The following is a 25,057-nucleotide window of genomic DNA, read 5'->3' on the forward strand; positions in this document are numbered from 1 at the left end:
TCCCTTCCATTGAAATGTATTGAAATTACTTATGTAGTTAATTGCATTCGTTTCGATCACAGCCAAGAGTGAGACAGATAATGCAGGTTTTAGCAGAAGCTGAACTGTAGCAGAAAAGAAACAGAGCTGATTGCAACAAACTCAGGACGGGAAGGAAATCTCTGCCTGCTCTACTCAACGCAGAATGTGCACAATTGTGTCTACTGTTTTCCTAATTTTCCTTCAAACCATCTCTGCTTCTAAAACACCTGCACTGCTCTCCAAGTTACACTGTGCGAAAAATAGCCCAGCCTCCATCTTCCAATGCCGCGTTCCCTTCTAGACTCAGATTTCTCCAGACAAGTCTCCCCAAAGGCTACAACATTCGGATGGCTTGCTCATTCTTGCATTTTCTTATGGGGCTTAAAAATGGCACTGCCTTCTGGGTAAGGTCGTCTCACCCACTATTATACTTGGCTCACGTTCAGTTTGTAATCTACTACCATGTCCAGAGCCTTCAGAGCAGTGTTGCCGCCCAGCCGCTGGTCCCCGCATTTTGTATATGTGTTTTATTTTGGTTTCCCTTCCCTGTGGGCATGTCAGAGGTCAGACACATTCGGCCAAAAGAAAAGGCAGACAGGAAAACATCTGTAGCATGTGTACAGAAGTTTCTCAGGGCTGTCTGTCTGCACAGAGGGATCCAGGCAAATAAACAGTGAGACTCTTCAAAAGAGTCTCCCTTGTTTTCAGACACAGAGGTGTACAGGCCAAGTCGTGGCTTGATACGGCATAGAGTGGCTCACCATGGGAGGATATTCTTGTCTTCTTCTTCTTTTTTAATTACTCAGAAGCTTTGGTTCCAACCCCTGTTTTCAAAGGAGTCTGAGAATGAAATATGATTCATGCTGTATCTGTTAAGAGGTTCTACGACTGAGGAGTAGCTGGTGGAATGCCCCAAACTGGGCCATGTCAGACAAACGAAGGAAACTGATCTCCTTTCCCCAGAATGGTTTATTGGCTTGGGCTACCATAATTGCTACTACATTGCAACCACAGCTGTGAAAGACTGACAAAAATAGAAGAGAGGGGCAGTGCCAGCCTCGGTTAGACCCATGTCTTTTATTTTATTTTTTACATTCCTAGAAAATAAAAGTCAAGTTAGGGTTTAGCTTTGGCTATTTATTTATTTTTAAAGCAAAATATGTTTGCAAAGAACCCCTTTGGATTTTTGACAACAGAGATGCTGTGGATGATGTAATGGGACTCAGGAGCCCAAATCTCACCCTCACAGAAAATGTATCATTTAATGTGTTTCTGCCTATGTGCGCCGTAAATGTGCTGATGAACTGTTATGCATCATACTTGCCACATTAATCTGTGCTATCATAACAGTAGCCGATGGGAAAATGCCATGCGTTTTCTGAAACTCTCCCCCCTTTAACCTCTCTAAATGCCATCTGACATAGAGAGAAAGTATAATGAAAAGACCTTTATTAGATTGACCAACAGGGCATTCCATTCATAAAAAAGCAGGCAAGGGAAAGGAGGGGAGGATGCTGTAGCTGTGACATTCACAGTAGTCGAATAGGATGGGGGGAAATAGTGACTGACCAAAAGGGCTGGAAAATACTGTAACTTCTAATCCAGCCACATTTGAGAACAGCAAAATGCCTAATTCATTCTTACAGCCTTTCCAGCCAATCAGTCCAAGTGTTTAGCCTTTGCAAAGCAAAAGGCTTTGGATAGCCTTTTGTGAAATTCACCAAATCAAAGGTAACTTAACATGTAATTGATGAGGATATGCCAGTATCAAAGTAAACAAATGGGGGGCAGGGATGTACTTCAGCTCTAGTATATGTTTGCATGTGTCTATATAGAGTCTTCAAAATACTAAAAAAATCAGGGTCAGCTTTTTAGGATGGTCCATGATCGTTCTAAGTGAGAAATTGAGAGATACTGAAATGGGAAGGTCTGCCCACCCCTACTTGTGTGCAAATAGTAACAGTACATTAAAGGTCTGGATTCCGTCCAGCCAACAAGCAATCACAATCCACATACACACACACATGAAATAGAGGAGGATATAAACATTCTTTATGTGTTTTCCTTACACAGAAGTTCCTTCTGTATAAGAAAACCATAACATCAGAAGACTTCATGACTGCCGAGAGCTATAATTTGTTCCCCTCCTGTGTGACAGGGCACACGTTGTCAAGTAAGCGATTCCAAGTCACTGACTAGTTACTTTCCCACCAAGGGGGGTCCCCGAGCCGTTGCAACGATCTGTGAGTCAGCGTGAAAAAAGAGCTTTGAGAAATTCCAAGATGGGAACCATATGCTGGCATCCTCCCCTCTGAAATTGTGTGTGTGTGTGCGTGTGTGTGTGCGCGCGCACGCAGACCACCAACCAACACACCAATAACTTGCTGGGTGTCTTTATGCTTTTTCAGTTCTTAGCAAGTGCCAGATTCCTCATCTTCTGAAGATTCCTCATCTTCTGAACAGGTTCTCATAATTGCAGATGTGCATTGTGTGTGTGTGTGTGAGAGAGAGAGAGAGAGGGGGGGGGTTCCCACACCACCACAGCAAATGTGTTGGAGGAGATGCTTGACAAGACCAAGTGGCTAACCCCTCTGACACTCTCCCTAGGTTTATCACTTCTGATGATAAAGCAAAGATGCTGCCTGCTGCTGAGAATGGGTTGCGTTATTGGGCATACTGCCTTGATTAAATCGTGGCCTATTTAAACAAAGAACAAACATTCAACGCGCACACACATGCCTAAAGAGAAACACACATGAAACCATTTCTGATCCTAGGCTGCGATACAGAAAAGACCCCCCGCCGCTTTGCAGAATGACGTTGGAATATGATCTGAGAATGATACCGTCTCTGTCAACCATAAACCCCTGCCATTGATCTTCTTTGCATATGGAACATAAGAAGTGAAGCTCTTTTGCAGCTCCTCGCTGCAAATTATGGCGCTGGAGAGTTTGAAGCGGCAGCACGCAGGTTAGCCAGTTCAAATTCCTGTTCTGCATCCTATATTCCCAAAGATTCATAGGAAAACTCAGGTATCATCCAGGACGACTGGCCCTACCGTTAGACAGAGGGGAGCAACAGCCGCAGGCAGAAAATGCTGTGGGGCAGCAACAGCAGTTCCCAGATGTTCCTCCTGAGCCCCTTATCATCCTACATGTTGCCACATGGCCCTCTCAGTCCCCTAAATTGTCATAAGGTAAAAAGGTAAAGGATGGTTAAGTTCAGTCAAAGGCAACTATGGGGTTGCGGAACTCATCTTGCTTTCAGGCTGAAGGAGCCGACGTTTGTCCACAGATAGCTTTCTGGGTCATGTGGCCAGCATGACTAAACCACTTCTGGCACAACGGAACACCAGGACAGAAACCAGAGCGCACGGAAATGCCATTTACCTTCCCGCCACAGCGGTACCTATTTATCTACTTGCATGGGCATGCTTTCAAACTGCTAGGGGGGCAGGAACTGGGACAGAGCAAAGGGAGCTCACTCTGTCACGTGGATTTGAACCACCAACCTTCTGATCAGCAAGCCCAAGAGGCTCAGTGGTTTAGATCACAGCGCCACCTACAATGTGCTTCATATGCAAGAGAGGGGTGCTATCTTGTTACCAGCGTTGAGGTAAGGTTCACATGCCAGTCCAGTAGGCTTTTGCTTGTTGAATGCCTAAGGGATGCAATCTTCTTGAGTGAGTGATCATTTATTGCAATTCTAAGTTGCCACACTGTGTGACGGCACTTGATTGTGGCGTGCCAAAACCAGGTGAAGTCAAGATACCCCCATACAGGAATGTTTATTGGACAAAACATGGTTTCTGCTAAGTGCCCCCCAAGACTACCACATTAAAATGCTAATGCAACCAGTGGGGGGAGGGAGTAAGAGTGTTAAAGGTGGGGAAATTTATCCTCATTCCCTCTGAACATAGCATAAAGGTAAATGTAAAGGGACCCCTGACCATTAGGTCCAGTCGAGACCACTCTGGGGTTGCGATGTTCATCTCACTTTATTGGCTGAGGGAGCTGGTATACAGCTTCCGGGTCATGTGACCAGCATGACTAAGCCCCTTCTGGTGAACCAGAGCAGCGCACGGAAACGCCGTTTACCTTTCCGCCGGCGTGGTACCTATTTATCTACTTGCACTCTGACGTGTTTTTGAACTGCTAGGTTGGCAGGAGCAGGGACTGAGCAACAGGAGCTCACCCCGTTGCGGGGATTCGAACCGCTGACCTTCTGATCGGCAAGTCCTAGGCTCTGTGGTTTAACCCACAGTGCCACCCGCGTCCCTTGAACATAGCATAGAGCACAGCTAAAGGTCTACATCTGCCTTTACTAGCCTGGTGCCCATCCAATGTTGCTAGACTACAGATCCCATCATCCTTTACCATCCTGGCTGTGGAGTCCACTATGGTAGAATTGGTGGTGAAGAAAAGATGATCTTCTGCTACCTTTCCACAGAGAAATGATATGCCCAGATTCCTTGGTTATCATATATTTTCCCTAATGCAACTAGCATGCAAGCCTTTGTGCAGTTGATGTTGCTCATACTTGGTCCAAGTCACAGATAGCTTCCATTTCAGTTTCTCATGGCTATTTGGATTGTTTTTGATGGCTGCTCCCAGAGAATGCACACATGCGGAGGGGTTTGGACTGTTATATATGACCACAAACTTGAGTACTATCAGCCTGGGTCTTCTGAATAAGCTTTTGCTGGTGCTCCTGAAATAAGTGAAGCAACCCTTTCGGATAGATGACTTAAACAGTATCGGGTATCCCAAGATGAAAGGACACCATATTGATTCTTTTTTTTTTTTTTGCTAACCTTTTGTAGTTTCCCCCCCTAAAGCACAGAGAATGTGCTATTTTTGAGCATCTCCCTCATTTTTCTTTTAACGGCGAAATGAAAATGAGCTCATTTTCAGCTCCACAAGAAGAGATTCCCTTCTTAATGTGTTGATTACATACTTGTAAGAAAATGTGAGCAATTATTGCTTGCAGTAAAACCAAATGTAATAGCTGTCGGGGTATTACGCAGAGTAATTGCTCTACAATTTGGAAGATTTTAAACAACCATGGAAAAGCTTCTGTCCTAATTAAACCTATAGCAAGATGTAAAACTCATTATGTAATAGCCACATTAATACATAGAGGATGTTGACCTTGGAGATGAAAGAAATGTTGATTGTTTCTCCTGGGTAGTTGGGGAGGTGGGAAGGAAAAATTGTGGGCTTGAGTAAACTGAATGGACAAAATGACAATATATTCATTTTCTTACCAATGATCAACTATGGCTGGAAACAGACAGAAACATTCTAGGAAAGCCTGTGTATGACAGACATCTATACCAGCGAACTGAGTGCTGTTTTGGTCATCAGCTGTTCTCTCTCTCTCATGCTTCAGTCAGCCTGCTTGCCTATGGAAAATATATATATTTTACTATGTATCCATCCTTCCCATAAAGAAAGGAAATAAACATTTTCTAAAACAATGGCAAAACCACTCCAGGAATTTAGGGTGGTGTCATTGTGACGTCACTGATGCTAGCCAGTCGGCACCTTCTGTAGCTGGTCTTTGCAGTAGAATTGCTTAGCTGTTTTATGGAGTTCAGCCTTAGAAAGCATGCGTCCTAGCCTCTTCCAAACCAGCTCTGTTGCTTCACAGACAGCTCTTCACCCCATGGAATATTCCTAAGTGTGACATTTTTGCCTGGCAGAAACACGCCACTGAACTCTTCTCGCTTGCCTTGAGGAAGGATAGAGATGGCAGGGAATGGGGAGTGTAAGTAGAAACTAACCTACTGACCTTTGGAAAGTTGCCATGAAGTTTCTCCCATACAAAAGGTGTATATTTTCAGGAGCCACTTTATTTTTGTGATCATAAGTTGTTTTTAACTTTCCTGAATATTGTGTTTTAATGTTGTAACCTGCCTTGGAACCTTAGGGTGAGAGGCAGGTGATAGACAGATAGATAGATAGATAGATAGATGATAGATAGATAGATAGATAGATAGATAGATAGATAGATAGATAGATAAATAGATGATAGATAATCTCCTGGCCTCCTGTTGATGGGTATTAAGGAATTAAGAAGTGTCGACGGTCTCACATGGGAGACTGCTGAGAAACATTTTCACATGGCCATGCTCCACATACGAGCTGGAACATTTGCAGACTCCTTAGCACTGGTGTGAAGGACTCCCTAGTCCTGAATGGGATAACGGTGCCCCTGAAGGACCAGGTGTGCAGCCTGGGAGTCATTTTGGACTCACAGCTGTCCATGGAGACACAGGTCAATTCTGGGTCCAGGGCAGCTGTCTACTTCAGCCCTGTATACCTAAAGGAGCATCTCCACCTCCACTATTCAGTGCCGAGGTCCAGTGCCAAGGGCCTTCTGGCAGATCCCTCACTGCGAGAAGTGAGGTTACAGGGAACCAGGCAGAGGGTCTTCTCCGTAGTGGTGCCCATCCTGTGGAACGTCCTCCCATCAGATGTCAAGGAAATAAGCAACTATCTGACTTTTAGAAGACATCTGAAGGCAGCCCTGTTTAGGGAAGTTTTTAATGTTTAATGCTGCATCATGTTTTCAATATTCAGTTGGGAGCCAAATATTAAATATTATTATTACCCATCAGGTTCATCTGTGTGGGGACAGTTTCCATGGCGCTGAGTGCAAGAGGCCCCCTGGAATGTGCTACAGGGTGCTCAGGTTCACTACATGACCGACCAGAGACATGTGCAGGCAGCTTCCTGATTTGTGTTGTGTGCTCGTATGCGTTCTATTGTGGTCATGTTAGACCACGCGATGCCCCTAAGATCAGTGGTTCTCAAACTTTCTTCTCTGGGCCACACTTTCAGAATACAAATTTGCTTGCACCACGCTGAATTTTTTTTATTGATAAGGAATACACTGGGGGGAAACAACAACTTGAAAAGAGCTCTCATTTTGAAAATATACCTGCCCATCTCCTGCAGATGTAAACAATAATTTTAATACTATACTACAGGGATTTGTTTAAATGTTCCTTTGGTTGTCCTTGAATCTTCCCAACACACTTGCCGTCCTCTCCTGCCAAGCCAGTGTGGTGTGCCACACCCTTTGAGAATCATGCCCTAGAGGGATCTCTTATTAATATTCATATTATTATTTTTCAGTGTTCAATCTCTCTATTAGGCTAGTCTATCCTTCCCAAAAACCAGCTGTCTGGGTGACTGGTTTGCTCATGGACCAGTTGTAAATATGGCACTGTAAGTCAGTCTCCAAATAGACTGTCTTCAAAATGGCAGATGATTGGAGTTCAGGCTTAGAACCACAACAATGCCTACTTCTTACATAACCTCCAACTTTGGGAAGGGCATAATGTGGCAGTGGTCCCTCTAAAGAAATCTCTCTGCTGTCATTAGATCTCCCATGGCTTTCAATGAGATAAATGGCCTTTTCTCGTGAATTTAGGTTGTCTCCGTTCAGGGTGTTGAGTTTTCTATTTCCTTTGCAGATACAATCACAAACATTTGGCTGGGCGAGGAAAGGGGAAGCCACAACCTGAATCCAGGTGGCACACTATATTGCTGTTTTGTTCTTTATCACTGTTATTCTGTGTGGTTATTTTATTGTTAGTAACCCTCTTTGAGAACTGAAAAGGAACAGGCTATAAATTCTTCAAACAAACAGCTGGACTGGGGATATAGAAATTGTGCTGTTGCTAAACCCTAGACAGATAGATGAAGTGGAGAAGAAGCAAAAATAAAATACACTATATATGCAGTCTCTGTTACAGTTGCTGAGGTATTTGGATCTCTTGCATCCTCTTAATACCTTTTCCAATAGATTATATAATCCAATTTATAATTTTTAAAATGCCTACAGTGTATTTTTTAGAGTAGTCCTACGCCATATATATTTATCAAGGCCAGCCCTGTCATTAGGCAGTGTGAAGAAGCCATCTCAGGCAGCAGGTGCTGAGGGCCAGGGAGCACACAGAATATGTCACACAGCCTATTCTGTAGCCCCCAGACCAGCCTGCTGCTCTTAGCTGCAATGGAGGAGGCTCTCCCATTACCAGTGTTGAAGTAGCATTCAACCTCTAGGCTTACAGACCCTCCAAGTGTCCCTATTTTCCAGGGACAGCCCCATATTTACAGAAGCCATCCTGGTTTCTGATTTGATCTTGCAATGTCCTGCGTTTCCTTAGGACATCCCTATTTTCATCAGAGAAATGTTGGAGGGTATGGAGTTATTTGACTCCCCAAGCCAAGGAGATAAGTAAATATACAACCTTTAAAAGACCTCTGAAGGTATCCCTGTTTACAGAAGTTTTTTAAAGATTTAATTTTTTAAATGTTTTTATATATGTTGTAAGCTGCCCAAAGTGGCAGTCAGAAAATTATTATTATTGTTGTTATTATTATTATTATTATTTATACCCCACCCATCTGGCTGAGTTTCCCCAGCCACTCTGGGCGGCTCCCAATCGAGTGTTAAAAACAAAACAGCACTAAATATTAATACTTTCCTAAACAGGGCTGCCTTCACATGTGTTTTAAAAATAGGATAGCTGCTTATTTCCTTCACATCTGAAGGGCACCACAACCGAGAAGGCCCTCTGTCTGGTTCCCTGTAACCTCGATTCTCGCAATGAGGGAACCACCAGAAGGCCCTCAGCGCTGGATCTCAGTGTCTGGACTGAACGATTGGGGTGGAGATGCTCCCTCAGGTATACAGGACTGAGGCCAGTTAGTAGTACAGTGGTACTTCAGAAGTCGAATGGAATCCGTTCCGAAAGTCCGTTCGACTTCCAAAATGTTCAGAAACCAAGGCGCAGCTTCCAATTGACTGCAGGAAACTCCTGCAGCCAATCGGAAGCCATAGAAGCCGTGTTGGACTTTCGGGTTCCAAAGAATGTTTGCAAACTGGAACACTCACTTCTGGGTTTGCAGTGTTCAGGAGCCAAAACGTTCGAGTCACAAGGCGTTCATCAACCAAGGTACGACTGTAGTAGTATTATTGACAAAGACATCCCTATTTTCAATGGAGAAATATTGGAGGGTATGGGCTTACCATCTTTTGTACATCGCTGATTGGAGGAAGTGGAGGTGACGCCATCTTACCTTTTTCCTCAGGTAGCAAAATAAATGTTTTGGGCAGCCTTGTCACATTATGTAGGGTATATAGGCCAGCTACTGGACATTTTAATATTGTGATCATAACTAGCAATTTTTCGACACTGTACTTTTCCGCAGCGCTTTATATCTTGTCAGGCTTAGAACATCTCAGTACTGAAGTTTCCAATGAAGCAAGTAAACTTAGGAAGGATGGGCCAAAAGAAAGGCATTTCTTATGTCAAGGAAACACTTCAGATACTCCGACTTGATCTCAGCCTCCCTCCCTCCCTCTTAAAAAAAAATGAAAATGAAAATCCCTGAGAAGAAGTTTGCCTGCCAGCCCTCATGTTATCAGAACGATTTAACATTGACTTACGCTCACAGAGCCTATAAATCTTGACTAACAGCTTAACATGTGAGGCATTTGATGTGTCTGGGAACCTGCCGTATGAAAGAAATTAGCTGTAAAAAAGGAGCAAACTGCCTATTCCCATGGGAATACTCTGTTCGGCTTCTAATAGATCATTTGTTCATTTGGAAGATGACTTGTTCGTCAAAGTAAAATAGCAGCTTGCTTTTCAAAAAAAAAAGGAGGGGGGAAGAAAAAGGGGGAAGCTTTCTACCACTTTCACAGGAAATGCGGTGCTAAGGGCCAATAGACAGAGCAAATCATCATATTAATTACACGGTCAGTAAACATTTGCTCTCCCATGTTCCTTAAAGACTTGGATGTTTCCTGAACGGAGACCAGCAGTGGAACCGGCTCCGGTTAGTTGTAACCAATCTGGAAGATGAATGGTGACAGAGCAGCTCCTCAACAGAAGCACAGTCTATTTTAGAAAGAGGGGATTTAGACTGCTTAGGCCAGCGTTGTCCAAATGCTAAAAGACAAAGGTGCGGGGCTGTCCAGTGCTTTTTTCCTAAAAAAAAAAGTTTGCATGTTGAGGTCCCCAAGCCACCCCAATAACTCACACATCACACATAATTTTTGTTTAAGGCTTTTGGCATAATTTTGGCCACAACTTTATTCAAATACATAACTGTGAGTGGTTGCTTAGGCATTGGTTACGATTATCTGTCCTTGCTCCAGGGACAGAACTGACTTCCGGATTCCAGCGGAAGCCAGTCAGGGAAAACAATATCGGGGAGAAATGAAGCTGGGCACCAGACCCTCACCTCTCCCCGCATGCTCCCAGAGGCCTTGCGCGGCCCAAGCCCCATGCCAGGGACTTGGACAAAAGCATGGCAAGCGCCCGGATTCCTTTAATGGAATTCCCTTGCAGCACCAGCATTGGAGGGGTAGGCACTTACCCCTCCACCAACCAATTTTTTAACCAATGCCTATCTGCAAACCTTACAAGTTGTGACGATTTGCTATGCAGTAGGCAAAAACCAAATGGCTGCAGCCAATCAGCCAAATGGACAAAATTCCTACCAGGCCCCTGCCCCAAAAGCAGGTGACCCCATGACAGGCATAGCAAGGTGAAGCGCAAAATCCCCATTTCAGGGAGGGTGGGTGGGTGATCCAATGCACACAGCAAAAGAGGACACTCAAAGCTGTGTGTCCTGTATTTAAAACCTTTGAGCCCAACCCACAAATTGGCAACATCAAAATCTCCCCAGAAACACCTGTTGCCATTCAAACAGATCAGCCCAGCAACAGTGGGGTGGCCTGCTAGACCCCACCTCAACACGTGCTCTCTATTAGTGAGAACACGCTTTAGGAGTACTACCATTTTCCTATTCATATTGAGATACTGCTCCTCAATGAGGCCAAACTTAGATTGATGAAATGTTTAGGGGTATGCGTACCCCTGCGTCCCCCCAGGAAAAAAGGACTGGGGCTATGCAAATAAAATTATTTTTCGGCACAACCTGAGCACACATGCTCCCACCCGCATGTTATAAATGCAAGTGGAAAGGGTGGTAAATGGATGGTAAGGCTTCTTCTTTTTTTAAAAAAATAATAATTTTTATTTGATTTTACAAATATAAAATTATAACAACACAATCACACATCTCAACAGTTAAAAGATTCCCTCGAATCTCTGGACTTCCCACCTACTCCTCCATGGGTCCTTTTGTTAAACATTTTCTACTGCATCTTTTCCAATAATCTATATTTTATATAACTCCATTGTTTCCGTAGTACAAGTGTTATTGCAATCCTGCAGGTGTTTTCATCTGCTTACAGTGGCCTCCAAGATAAATTACATTTTTTCCCATTCTTTGTTAAAGTTTTGGTCTTGGTTCCTGAGCTTTCCAGTCAGTTTTGCCATTTTTGCATAGTCCAACAGTTTAATTTGCCATTCTTCTCTGTTAGGGACTTTATCTTCTTTCCAGCTCTGGCCTAATAGAATCCGTGCGGCCGTTGTTGCATACATAAAAAATCTTTTCTGCTCCCTTGGAATATCCACATCTACAATTCCTAATAGAAAAGCCTCTGGTGTTGTTGTTGTTGTTTTGTTTGTTTGCTTTTTAATAAAAGTTAATTTAAACTCTTTTTTTAATTCATTATATATCATTTTCCAGAATGCTTTTATTACCTTGCACTTCCACCACATATGATAAAAGGTGCCTGGATGGTAAGGCTTCAGTCCCAGCCTCACTTACTTGGGAGTAAGCCCAATTGAATTCAGCAAGACGCAATTTGGGTTGTGCTTTTGGACACCGATGGGTTTGCTTCCTTCACTCACACAAGGAAAGGGAGAGCTCTCTCAGAGGCTACCGTTACGTAAAGAAAGAGTGGCTAATTTATGGCTGGAGGTGGATGAATCTGTCCATACTCGGTTTCTCATTCCCCCCCCCCAAAAAAAACTTATGTTCAGTTCTCCAAATCTCCATGCCATTTTTTTTTAAAAAAAAAGTCCTCGTGAAAATTCTTCAGCATTTTAGTGTGGTTTTCTCTCAATATACACGTTTCTGGACAGCGATTTCCCCACTGTGATGCCTTTTTTGTATATGCATTTTCATACACATTACTTGGATGGCGAGTTGCAAGGCAAAAACTGGAGAAGTGCAATTTCTGAAGGGTGGCTGGGTTTGGGGTTAACTAAATGTGAATTAGATGAGTTATCTCATGAAGCAGTGGCAAGGGCTGAGCAAAACATGACTGACTGATGGTCTGCTTTCTGCAGGTAGTTCTGAAGCACATTTGTTCCTCAAGTTTCTATAACCCTAATGGCTTATCATCTTCAGTCTGATATAGGACTACAAATCTATTTACAGTCTTACCTTGGATCCCAAACACCGCAAACCCAGAAGTGATTGGTCCAGTTTGTGAATGTTCTTTTGGAACCCGAATGTCTGACGGGGCTTCCATGGCTTCTGATTGGCTGCAGGAGCTTCCTGCAGCCAATCAGAAGCCATGGTTTAGTTTTTGAACATTTTGGAAGTCAAACGGACTTCAAGAATGGATTCCTTTCGACTTCCAAGGTACAACTGTATTACTGTTACTCTGATTATTGTTCTGATTATCATCTATTATATCCTGATTATTTATTACTATTATGGTGGTGGTGATTAATGTGGCACTCAAAGTGGCTCCTGAGCAATTTACAAATATGGAACCAAACACAAAAACATCAGCACACATAATTAAAAAATGCACAGTCAAACCAAAATAAACACCCACAGTGGAAATTTCTGCAATAACCATGTGTTGATCACACACACACACACACACACACACACACGTGTGTTTTCCTTTTGTGTACATTATGGACTGAGTATCATATGACTTAACATTTCTTTAGCCCTTTCAAGAGTTCAGAGCATTTTAGCTACATTATCTAGTTGTAATCCTTACAACAACCCTGTAAGAAATAGTATTCTTTTCCTCCATATTGCAGATGGAAGAACTGGGGGGGGGGTGCGTCTTGCCTACAACGGATGTCACACTTGATCTACAGACTTCCTAAATGTTTAGCCACAAACGGAGAGAGATGACAAACTTAGAAGGCTGATACTATTTTATTGGAAAGAATCAGCTGAAGTCTATTCATAGAATCATAGAATCATAGAGTTGGAAGAGACCACAAGGGCCATCGAGTCCAACCCCCTGCCAAGCAGGAAACACCATCAGAGCACTCCTGACATATGGTTGTCGAGCCTCTGCTTAAAGACCTCCAAAGAAGGAGACTCCACCACACTCCTTGGCAGCAAATTCCACTGTCGAACAGCTCTTACTGTCAGGAAGTTCTTCCTAATGTTTAGGTGGAATCTTCTTTCTTGTAGTTTGGATCCATTGCTCCGTGTCCGCTTCTCTGGAGCAGCAGAAAACAACCTTTCTCCCTCCTCTATGTGACATCCTTTTATATATTTGAACATGGCTATCATATCACCCCTTAACCTCCTCTTCTCCAGGCTAAACATGCCCAGCTCCCTTAGCCATTCCTCATAAGGCATCGTTTCCGGGCCTTTGACCATTTTGCTTGCCCTCCTCTGGACACGTTCCAGTTTGTCAGTGTCCTTCTTGAACTGTGGTGCCCAGAACTGGACACAGTACTCCAGGTGCGGTCTGACCAGAGCAGAATACAGTGGCACTATTACTTCCCTTGATCTAGATGCTACACTCCTATTGATGCAGCCCAGAATTGCATTGGCTTTTTTAGCTGCCGCGTCACACTGTTGGCTCATGACAAGTTTGTGGTCAACCAAGACTCCTAGATCCTTTTCACATGTACTGCTCTCAAGCCAGGTGTCACCCATCTTGTATTTGTGCCTCTCATTTTTTTTGCCCAAGTGCAATACCTTACATTTCTCCCTGTTAAAATTCATCTTGTTTGTTTTGTCCCAGTTCTCTAATCTGTCAAGGTCGTTTTGAAGTGTGATCCTGTCCTCTGGGGTGTTAGCTATCCCTCCCAGTTTGGCGTCATCTGCAATTGTAGTATTTGTTATGTGATGTTTGTAATCAGCCTGCAATACAGTGGTACCTTGGGTTACAGATGCTTCAGGTTACAGACTCCACTAACCCAGAAATAGTACCTCGGGTTAAGAACTTTGCTTCAGGATGAGAACAGAAATGGTGCAGCGGTGGCAGCGGGATGCCCCATTAGCTAAAGTGGTGCTTCAGGTTAAGAACAGTTTCAGCTTATGAACGGACCTCCAGAACGAATTAAGTTCTTAACCCGAGGTACCACTGTACTAGTGAAAGAATGTGTACCTTCCTAAACACACACACACACAGAGAGAGAGAGAGAGAGAGAGAGAGAGAGAGAGAGAGAGAGAGAGAGAGAGAAACAGAGAGAGAGAGAGAAACAGAGAGAGGAACTAATGATGGCAGAATTTTCTATTGGCCTTTCACCAACTATATTTAATCACTTTATTTTCACCTCTGTTGATGCTTTAACTGCTTCCACGAGGTATTATGGACAATCTGCCATTTCTCCACCAAAATTTGAAGAACAGCACACAAATGGCAGCAGATTTATAAACACAGCGAAAGCACCAGAGCTTCCTCCATTACTCTGTCATCAAAGATATCAGCCCTAGGTTGCGCTCTGAGCATTAGCCCATGTAGCCTGATATGAGTTCATGAGCCAGGAATTCAAAACACTAACCAGCTGTGGGAACCCGGGAAGGAGCCTGTCACACTAAATGGTATCCAGATTAGAGCTGTGAGAATTTGGGAAAGCCCATCTCACAAACAAGACTGCTCACTTAGCCCGAGAGGTGAAAGGGAGGGGGGTTGACAGGAGGGGACTGTGGGAGAGAGAAGAAAATAGTTCTTCAGTCCTTGTGGTCTTCCTTCACTTAAAAGCGACAAGTTCTACATTCGCTCTGTAACCGACTTTCTGTTTACCAGTACAGTGGTACCTCAGTTGCCGAACTGTTCTGGAAGACCATTTGACTTCTGAAACGTTTGATAACTGAGGCACAAAGGGCGGCCTATAAAGTCAATGGAGAAAATTGGAAAAAACACAGCAGAAACCATTTGACTTCTGAGGCGTGTTTGAAAATGGAAGCATTTACTTCTGGGTTTTTGGCGTCCAAAAACCAAAACACTCAACATCTGAGACGCTCGAAAACTGAGGTACCACTGTATTTGTTTTACTACCCATTATCATCCCCAGCCCCAACACACACTCTCCTCTGGGGAGCTGCTTTGAACAGCATTTTAGCTTCAAAAAACAACCTTGTGAGGTAGGTTAGCCTGACTGATGCTCACTTGCCTGAGACTGTTGCTGCCTCAGTGAGTTTCACTGCTGTGAAGTGATTCATACCTAGGCCGGTCTTCCATTTCAAAACCAATGGCAGGCATTGGCTGAGCAGAATTTTAAGAATCCAAACCCTCCAACAACCCACAGATAAAATTGGGATGTGGGTCTTTTGGGCCCTGCACGAGTCACGTGACTTGCAGGAGAGCACAGCCCCCCAAAACTGGCGTCTTTGGGGCATGCACTCTCTTGGGAGCCCAAACATCTCGGACATCTTGGGATCCAATAAGAAGCCAGGGGGGCTCTGTAATTCCAGGACGTCCTGCTAAAAGCAGGAGAGTTGATGAGTATGAGAATCCATACTTCTGAGAGCCCATTTTGGCAACCAACAGATCCCATACATTGTGTATCAGCCAAAGAAAGGATATTTTGAGTAGAGATTTGATTGAGTTGGCTGTTTAGGACAAACCTACCTACTCTGCAGGGGACGCGGGTGGTGCTGTGGGTTAAACCACAGAGCCTAGGACTTGCCGATCAGAAGGTCAGCGGTTCAAATCCCCGTGACGGGGTGAGCTCCTGTTGCTCGGTCCCTGCTCCTGCCAACCTAGCAGTTCGAAAGCACGTCAAAGTGCAAGTAGATAAATAGGTACTGCTCCGATGGGAAGGTACACAGCGTTTCCATGCGCTGCTCCGGTTTGCCAGAAGCGGCTTAGTCATGCTGGCCACATGACCCGGAAGCTGTATGCCAGCTCCTTCGGCCAATAAAGCGAGATGAGCGCCGCAACCCCAGAGTCATTCACGACTGGACCTAATGGTCAGGGGTCCCTTTACCTTTACCTACTCTGCATTTCCTGGAATGATGCATGAACCAAATAACAATCATCACAGAATCATGCAGCCCTCCTTCCAAATTTGCACTTTTCCGAATTCAGCCGTACTCCAGCTCAAAAATACATGCTGTCGACTCACAACTTGTGCACATTTAACTTGCACGATCACAGATTTCTGTGCTTGGTGGACAGCCAGCTGCGATCTTGCAAATGAAATGCATAAAAGGCAGGGCCAGTTAAGATCTTCCAGGAGCCTTCTAGAGTCCAGTAAGCAAGACGAGCTTTAAACTTGGAACTGGGGAAGCTGGCATGTTTGTCCTGCTTGAGAAATATGAACAGCCATAGCTCATCTCTCTCATTCATTTTTGCTTTCCTTTTTTGCTATCCACATGGGCAACCCAGTTGCAGTACGGTCTCTTTTGGCAGAATTCTGTCTGAAGGGAGGGTTGTCTCATCTTCTGGAAGTCAGATCTGCTGAGGTTCTGTACATATTGAGCCAGCCATGATGTCTGGCATGCAGGTGCTTGAGTTACAGCTAGCTAGCTAGAGAGACAGCCAGATTTCAGGCAGGGAGGCTGAGCGAGGAGAGAGACCACCCATGGTGTTATTATACATAAGAGAAGGAGAAAGACACTGATGTGACACACCCACCCAACAATGAACTCCAGGCTTGGGGCAAAGCTATCAAGCTCTCTTTCAATCTGAGTTACTATCTATCCTTCTCCACAACAGAAGACTACCCCTTCCACAACTGAAAGCTCTTCTCCCCCCTCACAGATATGGGATCAAATCCCTAAACAGCCTTGGCCCTGTATACCTGAAGGAGCATCTCTACCCCCATCGTTCAACCCAGACCCCAAGGTCCAGTTCCAAGGACTTTCTGACAGTTCACTCACTGAGAGAAGTGAAGTTGCAAGGAACAAGGCAGGGGGCCTTCTCAGCAGTGGCACCCACCTTGTGGAACACCCTCCTGGTAGATGTCAAGGAGATAAAAAACTATATGACTTTTAGAAGGCATCTGAAGGCAACTCTGTATGGGGAAGTTTTCAATGGTTGATGTTTTGTTGTGTTTTTAATACAGTGGTACCTCAGTTTTTGAACGTAATCCGTTCCAAAAGACCATTTGAGTGCCTAAACATTCCAAAACCGAAAACTCGGTACGGAAGCCTCAAAACAGAAAACTCCTTATGGAAAACTCAATACAGAAGCCACGTGGCACTTTTGACTTCCAATGCGAGTTTGAAAACCGAAGCATTTACTTCCAGATTTGCAGCGTTCAAAAGCCGAAGTGTTCGAAAACAGAGACGTTAGAAAACGGCTAATGTCGGAGCTGTGCGTGACATACAGGCTCTTCAGGGTTGTCATCGTAAGGCTGTCATCATTAACATGAAAGCGGATGTTCAAAGGCAGGAGATGTTTCCAGAAGTGGCCTTTTTCCTGGACACTTGGCTATTGACCCTGAACAGAGAAGCCAGAGAAAGAGAGAGAGAATGCCAGAAAACCTTCAGAGGTTCTGCGGCCAGGGCTGTGCACTCTGATTGATGTTACACCTGTTCAGACCTGTGGGAGCGGAGGACGGCATGCGTCTAATGAAACCCTCATTTGTGACTTCCCCTCTTGTTATAGCTGAGTCTCTTTAGCCTCTAAACTTTTCTCTAGACTTGGGCGGCTGCGGGGGGAGAGGGGGAGCGATGACAAACTGCTTTCTTCTGTCAGCATTCTAATTGGCCTGATAATGAAGCAAAATAAATACCCAAGTTAGAGGGATTTGAAATCCAATTTATTTTTGTTTTACTCCCTAAAAAGTGTCTGCTGCGGGGGCTTTTCCTGTGAAAATTCAATAAAAACAAAAACATGAAAATAAATACCCATGGTCCAGGAAAACACACACACACCACCCGCCAACATTTCTCCAATGAAAATAATAATAATAATAATAATAATAATAATAATAATAATAATAATAATACCCTGCGCATCTGACTGGGTTGCCCCAGCCACACTGGGCAACTTCCATCATATATAAAAACATAATAAAACATTAAACAACTTCCCTATGCAGGCTGCTTTCAGATGTCTTCTAAAGGTTGTATGGTTACTTATCTTCTTAGCTCTGGGGTCACATAACTCCATAGCATCCAACATTTCTCCGATGAAAGTAGGGACGTCTTAAGGAAAAGGGACGCAGGTGGCGCTGTGGGTTAAACCACAGAGCCTAGGGCTTGCCGATCAGAAGGTCAGCGGCGACAGGGTGAGCTCCCATTGCTCGGTCCCTGCTCCTGCCAACCTAGCAGATCGAAAGCATGTCAAAGTGCAAGTAGATAAATAGGTACCGCTCTGGTGGGAAGGTAAACGGCGTTTCCGTGTGCTGCTCTGGTTCACCAGAAGTGGCTTTGTCATGCTGGCAATATGACCCGGAAGCTGTATGCCGGCTCCCTTGGCCAATAAAGTGAGATGAGTGCCACAATCCCAGAGTCGTCAGCGACTGGACCTAAAGGTCAGGGTCCCTTTACCTTTTTAAGGAAAAGTGGGACATTCTGGGATCAGATCAGAAACTGGGACTTCTTCTGTAAATCCAGGACTGTCCCCAGAAAATAGGGACACTCCTATTTTCCTATCTGACCTCCTTCCTGTTGAGTAGTTGCTGCATACTGGGATACATACATCATTATGCCGCCTTTCCAAAGTTAAAACTAGTGGGGGTTTTTTTATAAGGAAAAAAGGTGCCTGTACTCACCATGAAGCTGTAACAGCAAGTGCCAAACTTTTAATATGGGGGAGGGGGAGGTGTCGGGACTGTGTACCCCAGAAAAGTATGGGACGCAGGTGGCACTGTGGTCTAAACCCCTGAGCCTCTTGGGCTTGCCTATCAGAAGGTCAGTGGTTCGAATCCCCACGATGTGGTGAGCTCCCATTGCTCTGTCCCAGCTCCTGCCAACCTAGCAGTTCAAAAGCACACCAGTGCAAGTAGATAAATAGGTACTGCTGCAGCGGGAAGGTAAACGGCGTTTCTGTGCACTATGGTTTCCGTCACGGTGTTCCGTTGCACCGGAAGTGGTTTAGTCATGCTGGCCACATGACCCAGAAAGCTGTCTGCAGATAACGCCAGCTCCCTCAGCCTGAAAGCGAGATGAGCACCACAACCCCATAGTCACCATAGTCACCACAGGGGGGGGGAGCACTGGTTAAAACCATGCTCAAGGCAGCATATGACATGAAAAAGCACATAATTACAAACATAACAAAAGTATAAAAGTATACAGCGGTACCTCAAGTTAAGTACTTAATTCGTTCCGGAGGTCCTTACTTAACCTGAAACTGTTCTTAACCTGAAGACCACTTGAGCTAATGGGGCCTCCTGCTGCCGCCGTGCCGCCAGAGCACGATTTCTGTTCTCATCCTGAAGCAAATTTCTGAACCCGAGGTACTATTTCTAGGTTAGCGGAGTCTGTAACCTGAAGCGTATGTAACCTCAAGCATATGTAACCCGAGGTACCATTGTAAATGAGACATCAAAAAGTACACGACCAAATTAGACCATTTCCAAATAAATCCTGATAAGGTCTAGAATAAAGATACAAAATAATAATGTCAAAAATAGCAACAACCTCCAACAAAAACCCCTAAACAATAGAGAGGGGTGAGGCAATGGTGGGTTCTGCATGGTGCAAACATACCAGCTCTGCTGCTCTGCTGCTGTATTAGCACCATGCTGCCTCTCCTATTGCCCTTCTCCATCCCAGTATGCAGTAGCAATTCTACCAGAGTGAGGTCGGGTAAATCTCACAGCCGTACCGCAACGTTTGTTACTGTATGTTCTGTTTACACCAATGCATTGCTTCCGACTCCTACAGAAAATGTTGAGCCACCTGCGGCCTTTAGTATGGCAGTCCCTGCCCTGCAGAACTCCTTGCCACTAGGGGTTTGGCAGGAAAGCTCCCTGCTTTCTTTCAGACCTCTTTTCCAAACTGCACTGTTCAGGCAGGCCTTTGGGATGCGAATGTTTTCTCTTTCTTTCTTTTCCCCCCGACTAGGTTGTGGGGTTTTTTTTTATGTTTTTGCTGTTTATGTGTTCTTATGTTGAACATCACCTTATTTTATTTTTCTTTTAGGAAAGTGTGGTTGTTAAATATTTACATGAAGCAAAAAAACAAAGAAATTTAGCAGCGCTCATCCTGATTTCATGTTGGTGCGGGAAGCCTGGAGGGAGAGAAGAATGGTGGTTTGGAGGGAAATGGAGTTTAAAACAAGACAAAACTGCAATGGAGAGGAGAGTTGTGGAAAGGGAATCCTCTTCGAGCAATCCGTTCAGACCTCTGGAAACAATAACCAGTCTCTTTACCAGCCGACTGCTAGTTAGGTAAGTAGGAAAGCAGAAAGGGTCTCACAGAGAGATGTGGAAGTCATAACTCACATCCATAACCACACATTTAAAGTACCTTTGTAGCATTTTAACAGTTCTGGTCCCCCCCCCCAAAGAATCCTGGGAACTGATGGAAATGTAAAGAGAAAGAAGGTTCTTTTGATCATATGTGGTGGTCTTGTAAAAATGGAACCCTGACCATTGGGTCCAGTCATGACCGACTCTGGGGTTGCAGCGCTCATTTACTGGCTGAGGGAGCTGGTGTACAGCTTCCAGGTCATGTTGGCAGCATGACTAACCCGCTTCTGGCGAACCAGAGCAGCGCACGGAAATGGAGCGGTTGGTGTGTTTCTTCTTGGTTGGTTGGTTGGTCGGTTAGTCAATCGGTCAGTCGGTTGGTTGGTCATTCAGTTGGTTGGTTGTTTGGTTGGTCAGTCAGTCAGTTGGTTGGTTGGTCATTCAGTTGGTTGGTTGGTTGGCCATTTGGTTGGTTGGCTGGTTAGTCGATCGATCAGTCGGTTGGTTGGTTGGTCATTTGTTTGGTTGGTTGGTCGGTTGGTCGGTCAGTTGGTTGGTCAGTTGCTTGGTTGGTCGGTTGGTGGGTTGTCGGTTAGTTGGTCGGCCGGTCAGTCGGTTGGTTGGTCATTCAGTTGTCGGAGCGGTACCTATTTATCTACTTGCACTTTGACGTGCTTTCGAACTGCTAGGTTGGCAGGAGCAGGGACCGAGCAATGGGAGCTCACCCCGTCGCGGGGATTCGAACTGCTGACCTTCTGATCAGCAAGTCCTAGGCTCTATGGTTTAACCCACAGGTTAAAACTTCCTGGGAAGTGATATATAATGAAATGAAAAGGATGTTTAAAATAACCTCTGTAAAAAAAACCCCAAAGTTTTTTTCTTTTGAGAATTATAGGGGCAGAACTACCTAAACTATATAGAAACTTATTCATGTATGCAGTGCTTTTTTATTAAAAAGAATGTTTAGGGGTACTTTCATTTTCCTATTCATATTGAAATACTGTCCCTCAATGAGGCCAAACTTAGATTCACAAAATGTTTAGGGGTATGCGTACCCCTGCATCCCCCCCAGAAAAAAAGCACTGCATGTATGTGACTACAGTGGCAAGAATGTTACTTGCCCCAAAGTGGAAGGAAACAGAAGTCCTAGAAAAGGAAGAAAAACTTACAGAATATGCAGAAATGGCGAAACTTACCGGAAGAATAAGAAATCAAGATAACAATCTTTTTATAGAAGAATAGAAATAAATCCACCCCTTGAAAGGCGAGGGGGCAGCCCCACAGCGTCACCCACTTTGGACTCGCCACAATCACTTGCCACAGGCATGTGGCCCCTAAGAGATTACTCTGAAGGGCATGCAGCCCTTGATAGAAGAAGAAGGTCCGCCCAGGGGTGGGGGAAGGGAGTGGGGGGCAGTGGGGGCGGGCCACCCCGTGTGTCACCACTGAGGGGGTGACAAAATGTCGGGCGGCACTCACCGTGGAGCCTGCAGTGCGCCCGAGCCCCACATCTCTCCTGGGAGTGACGCGGTGGCTTGGGCGTCCGCAGGCTCCGCGCTGCCCCAAACAGTCTGCCCACTGTCTCCCCCTCAGCTGTAGGGTGGCTGAGTGGGAGGAGGCAGGAAGACACCTTGGAGGCCCCGCAGAGCGTCCTGCTCCAGCTTGCCTCGCCCCTGATCCTTGCGCCCCTCCAGCTTGCACCGCCCCAGGTGCCTGATCGGTTTGCTCTGCCTCTGGGTCCACCACCCCTATCCTATAAGGGATATCCTAATGGGCTTCCACGCCACAGGACAGCAAGATTCAGCCTGAACCTCCATGCTTTCAGACCTCCCAAGTGTTCCAAGGATGTCCCTGATTTTGAGAAGCCATCCCAGTTTCTGATTTGATCCTAAAATGTCCCACTTTTCCTTAGGATGTCCCTATTCTCATTGGAGAAATCTTGGAGGGTATGGAATTATCCAACCCTCGAGCCGTCTGAAGGCAATTCTGTATTTTGTTGTTGTTGTTGTTTAGTCGTTTAATCGTGTCCGACTCTTCGTGACCCCATGGACCAGAGCACAACAGGCACTCCTGTCTTCCACTGCCTCCCACAGTTTGGTTAAACTCATGCTGGTAGCTTCGAGAACACTGTCCAACCATCTCGTCCTCTGTCGTCCCCTTCTCCTTGTGCCCTCCATCTTTCCCAACATCAGGGTCTTTTCCAGGGAGTCTTCTCTTCTCATGAGGTGGCCAAAGTATTGGAGTCTCAGCTTCAGGATCTGTCCTTCCAGTGAGCATTCAGGGCTGATTTCCTTCAGAATGGAGAGGTTTGATCTTCTTGCAGTTCATGGGACTCTCAAGAGTCTCCTCCAGAACCATAATTCAAAAGCATCAATTCTTCGGCGACCAGCCTTCTTTATGGTCCAGCTCTCACTTCCATACATCACTACTGTGAAAACCATGGCTTTAACTATACGGACCTTTGTTGGCAAGGTGATGTCTCATCTTCCAGCGTCATAACTTTTATACACCTGTTGTCTTTGTCCATGGAGTTTTCTTGGCAGGGATGCTGGAGTGGCTTGCCGGTTCCTGCTCCAGGTGGATCACGTTTGGTCAAAACTCTCCACTATGACGTGTTCATCTTGGGTGCCCTGCACAGCATAATTCATAGCTTCTCTTAGTTATTCAAGCCCCTTCGCCATGGCAAGGCAGTGATCCGTGAAGGGGCAATCCTGTATAAGGAAGGTTTTTTAAATGTTTAATGTTCTATTGTGTTTTTATATATCTTGGAAGCTGCCCAGAATGGCAGGGGCAACCCAGTAAGATATGTAGGGTATAAATAGTAAAATTATCATTATGGAATGAGACACCATCGGAGAAATGTTGGAGGGTATGTACTTTTGTCACTCTGCGTAAGGTTGCCAGGTTTCTCAAGGCTCTGGGTGACATTCAAGGGGTGGACTCTGGGAGATCTTGAGTAACACTTGGTAGTTCCCCAACAGAGTGGAGAATGTTCAGATCATATTAAGATTGAGGTCTGCTGGGGAGAAAGGATCATTCCTGGGTGGTCAAACGAAGTGCCAGGTTGTTCCTAGTGGGCCCTGGTGGGCATAGGGAAATGGAGCAAAAAGCAAATATGCTTAAACCAAGACATGGTTTAAGCTACCTCCATGGATTTATCTACTCACCCTTCAAACAAGCTAAGTGGCCACATCTTGTGGCAGAGAGTTCCATAAGCTAATTATTTGTTTTCTTTCGTTTGTCGTAGCTCTACAGTACATTCCGTGAACCTAAGAAGCTGAGAGGAAGATTACTTATTTGCTTTGTGCATTCCATGTTTCTCATTAGGAAAAAAAACATCCGCTCAGCTTTCAGATATTTGCAACAATTCATGCTGCACAGGATCTTTCATCCTTGCCAATATACGTTGAAATATGGGCCTGGAAAAAAATAATCCCACAGCAGATCAATGAAATAATATTTACATACTTCAAAGGATACTTTGCCTCTTTTCTTCCCCTTCGTCTTCAACACGAAGTGTCTTGGATATTTCAGCTCTCCTTACAAGTTTTTCTAATTGTATTTCTGCATTTCATGGTTATTTTCTTATTAGCAACATAATTTTCATCTGTTAAGCATTTGCATCCTCTATTAGAAACATCAAAGGCCTATAGCATTTTATGGCAATCATCTCCATCAATATTCACCAGAAAGAAAGAAAGAAAGAAAGAAAGAAAGAAAGAAAGAAAGAAAGAAAGAAAGAAAGAAAGAAAGAAAGAAAGAAAGAAAGAAAGAAAGAAAGAAAGAAAATGTATCCATATAAAATCCGTGATATAGAAATTAACCCAAGTGCTTGCCTTAAACTGAGTCAGACCGCTAGTGGCACAAACTCTGTGTTGTCTACTCTGCAGCAGTTCTCTGTGACAGGAATTCTCAGGTCTTCTGTTAGAGATCTATAATTTGGCCTTAATGGACTCAAAGCATGTGTTCTTTCATTGAGCCAGCATTCCCCTCCATGGTGCTTCTCAGATGTTGTTTCTAACTTGCATCAACCTTGACCACTGGCCATGCCAATTGGGGCTGATGGAAGCTGCAGTTCAAGATATCTTGAATAGTGCCATCTGGGGAGACAACACAGAGCAATGATTTCAATGGGCTGTAATAATCTTCTTTAACCTCGTGCTAACAATTTTGTGTCCAGGGCAGCTGTCTACCAGCTCCATCTGGTACGCAGACTTGAGACCCTACCTGCCCGCGGACTGTCTTGCCAGAGTGGTGCATGCTCTGGTTATCTCCCGCTTGGGCTACTGCAACACGCTCTACCTTTGAAGGTGACCCGGAAACTACAACTAATCCAGAATGCGGCAGCTAGACTGGTGACTGGGAGAGGCCTCCGAGATCATATAACACCAGTCCTGAAAGACCTGCATTGGCTCTCAGTACGTTTCCGAGCACAATTCAAAGGGTTGGTGCTGAGCCTTAAAGCCCTCAACGGCCTCGGCCCAGTATACCTGAAAGAGCATCTCCACCCCCATCGTTCAGCCCGGACACTAAGATCTAGCTCTGAGGGCCTTCTGGTGGTTCCCTCCCTGCGAGAAG

The 25,057-nt window shown here is 44.8% G+C and overlaps 1 protein-coding gene and 1 long non-coding RNA gene across 5 annotated transcripts in view; one reads left to right on the top strand and one right to left on the bottom strand.

The window, feature by feature from the left end:
• LOC309367271 overlaps nucleotides 1–25,057 on the bottom strand; it is a 161,546-nt gene that overhangs the window by 55,832 nt on the left and 80,657 nt on the right. The window lies entirely within an intron of this gene.
• The window catches only part of LOC309367267 (uncharacterized protein), a 32,262-nt gene that overhangs the window by 6,614 nt on the left and 591 nt on the right, over nucleotides 1–25,057 (top strand). Inside the window, exons 2-5 of one of the 4 annotated variants that reach the window (XR_014166970.1) lie at nucleotides 5,674–5,790; nucleotides 7,505–7,561; nucleotides 20,211–20,458; nucleotides 23,727–23,953. Coding sequence is in view for 1 of the 4 variants with exons in the window: in XM_081906690.1 (XP_081762816.1) it covers nucleotides 5,674–5,790; nucleotides 7,505–7,561; nucleotides 9,834–9,912 (253 nt within the window). In the remaining 3 variants the exon portion in view is untranslated. Of the gene's footprint in view, nucleotides 1–2,094; nucleotides 2,195–5,620; nucleotides 5,791–7,504; nucleotides 7,562–9,248; nucleotides 9,523–9,833; nucleotides 10,588–20,210; nucleotides 20,459–23,726; nucleotides 23,954–25,057 lie in introns of those variants that run through there. The other 3 variants (XR_014166971.1, XR_014166972.1, XM_081906690.1) reach the window with 3 other exon arrangements.

The sequence above is a fragment of the Podarcis melisellensis genome, assembly GCF_964234715.1.
Source record: "Podarcis melisellensis genome assembly, chromosome: 3".
NCBI lineage: Eukaryota > Metazoa > Chordata > Lepidosauria > Squamata > Lacertidae > Podarcis > Podarcis melisellensis.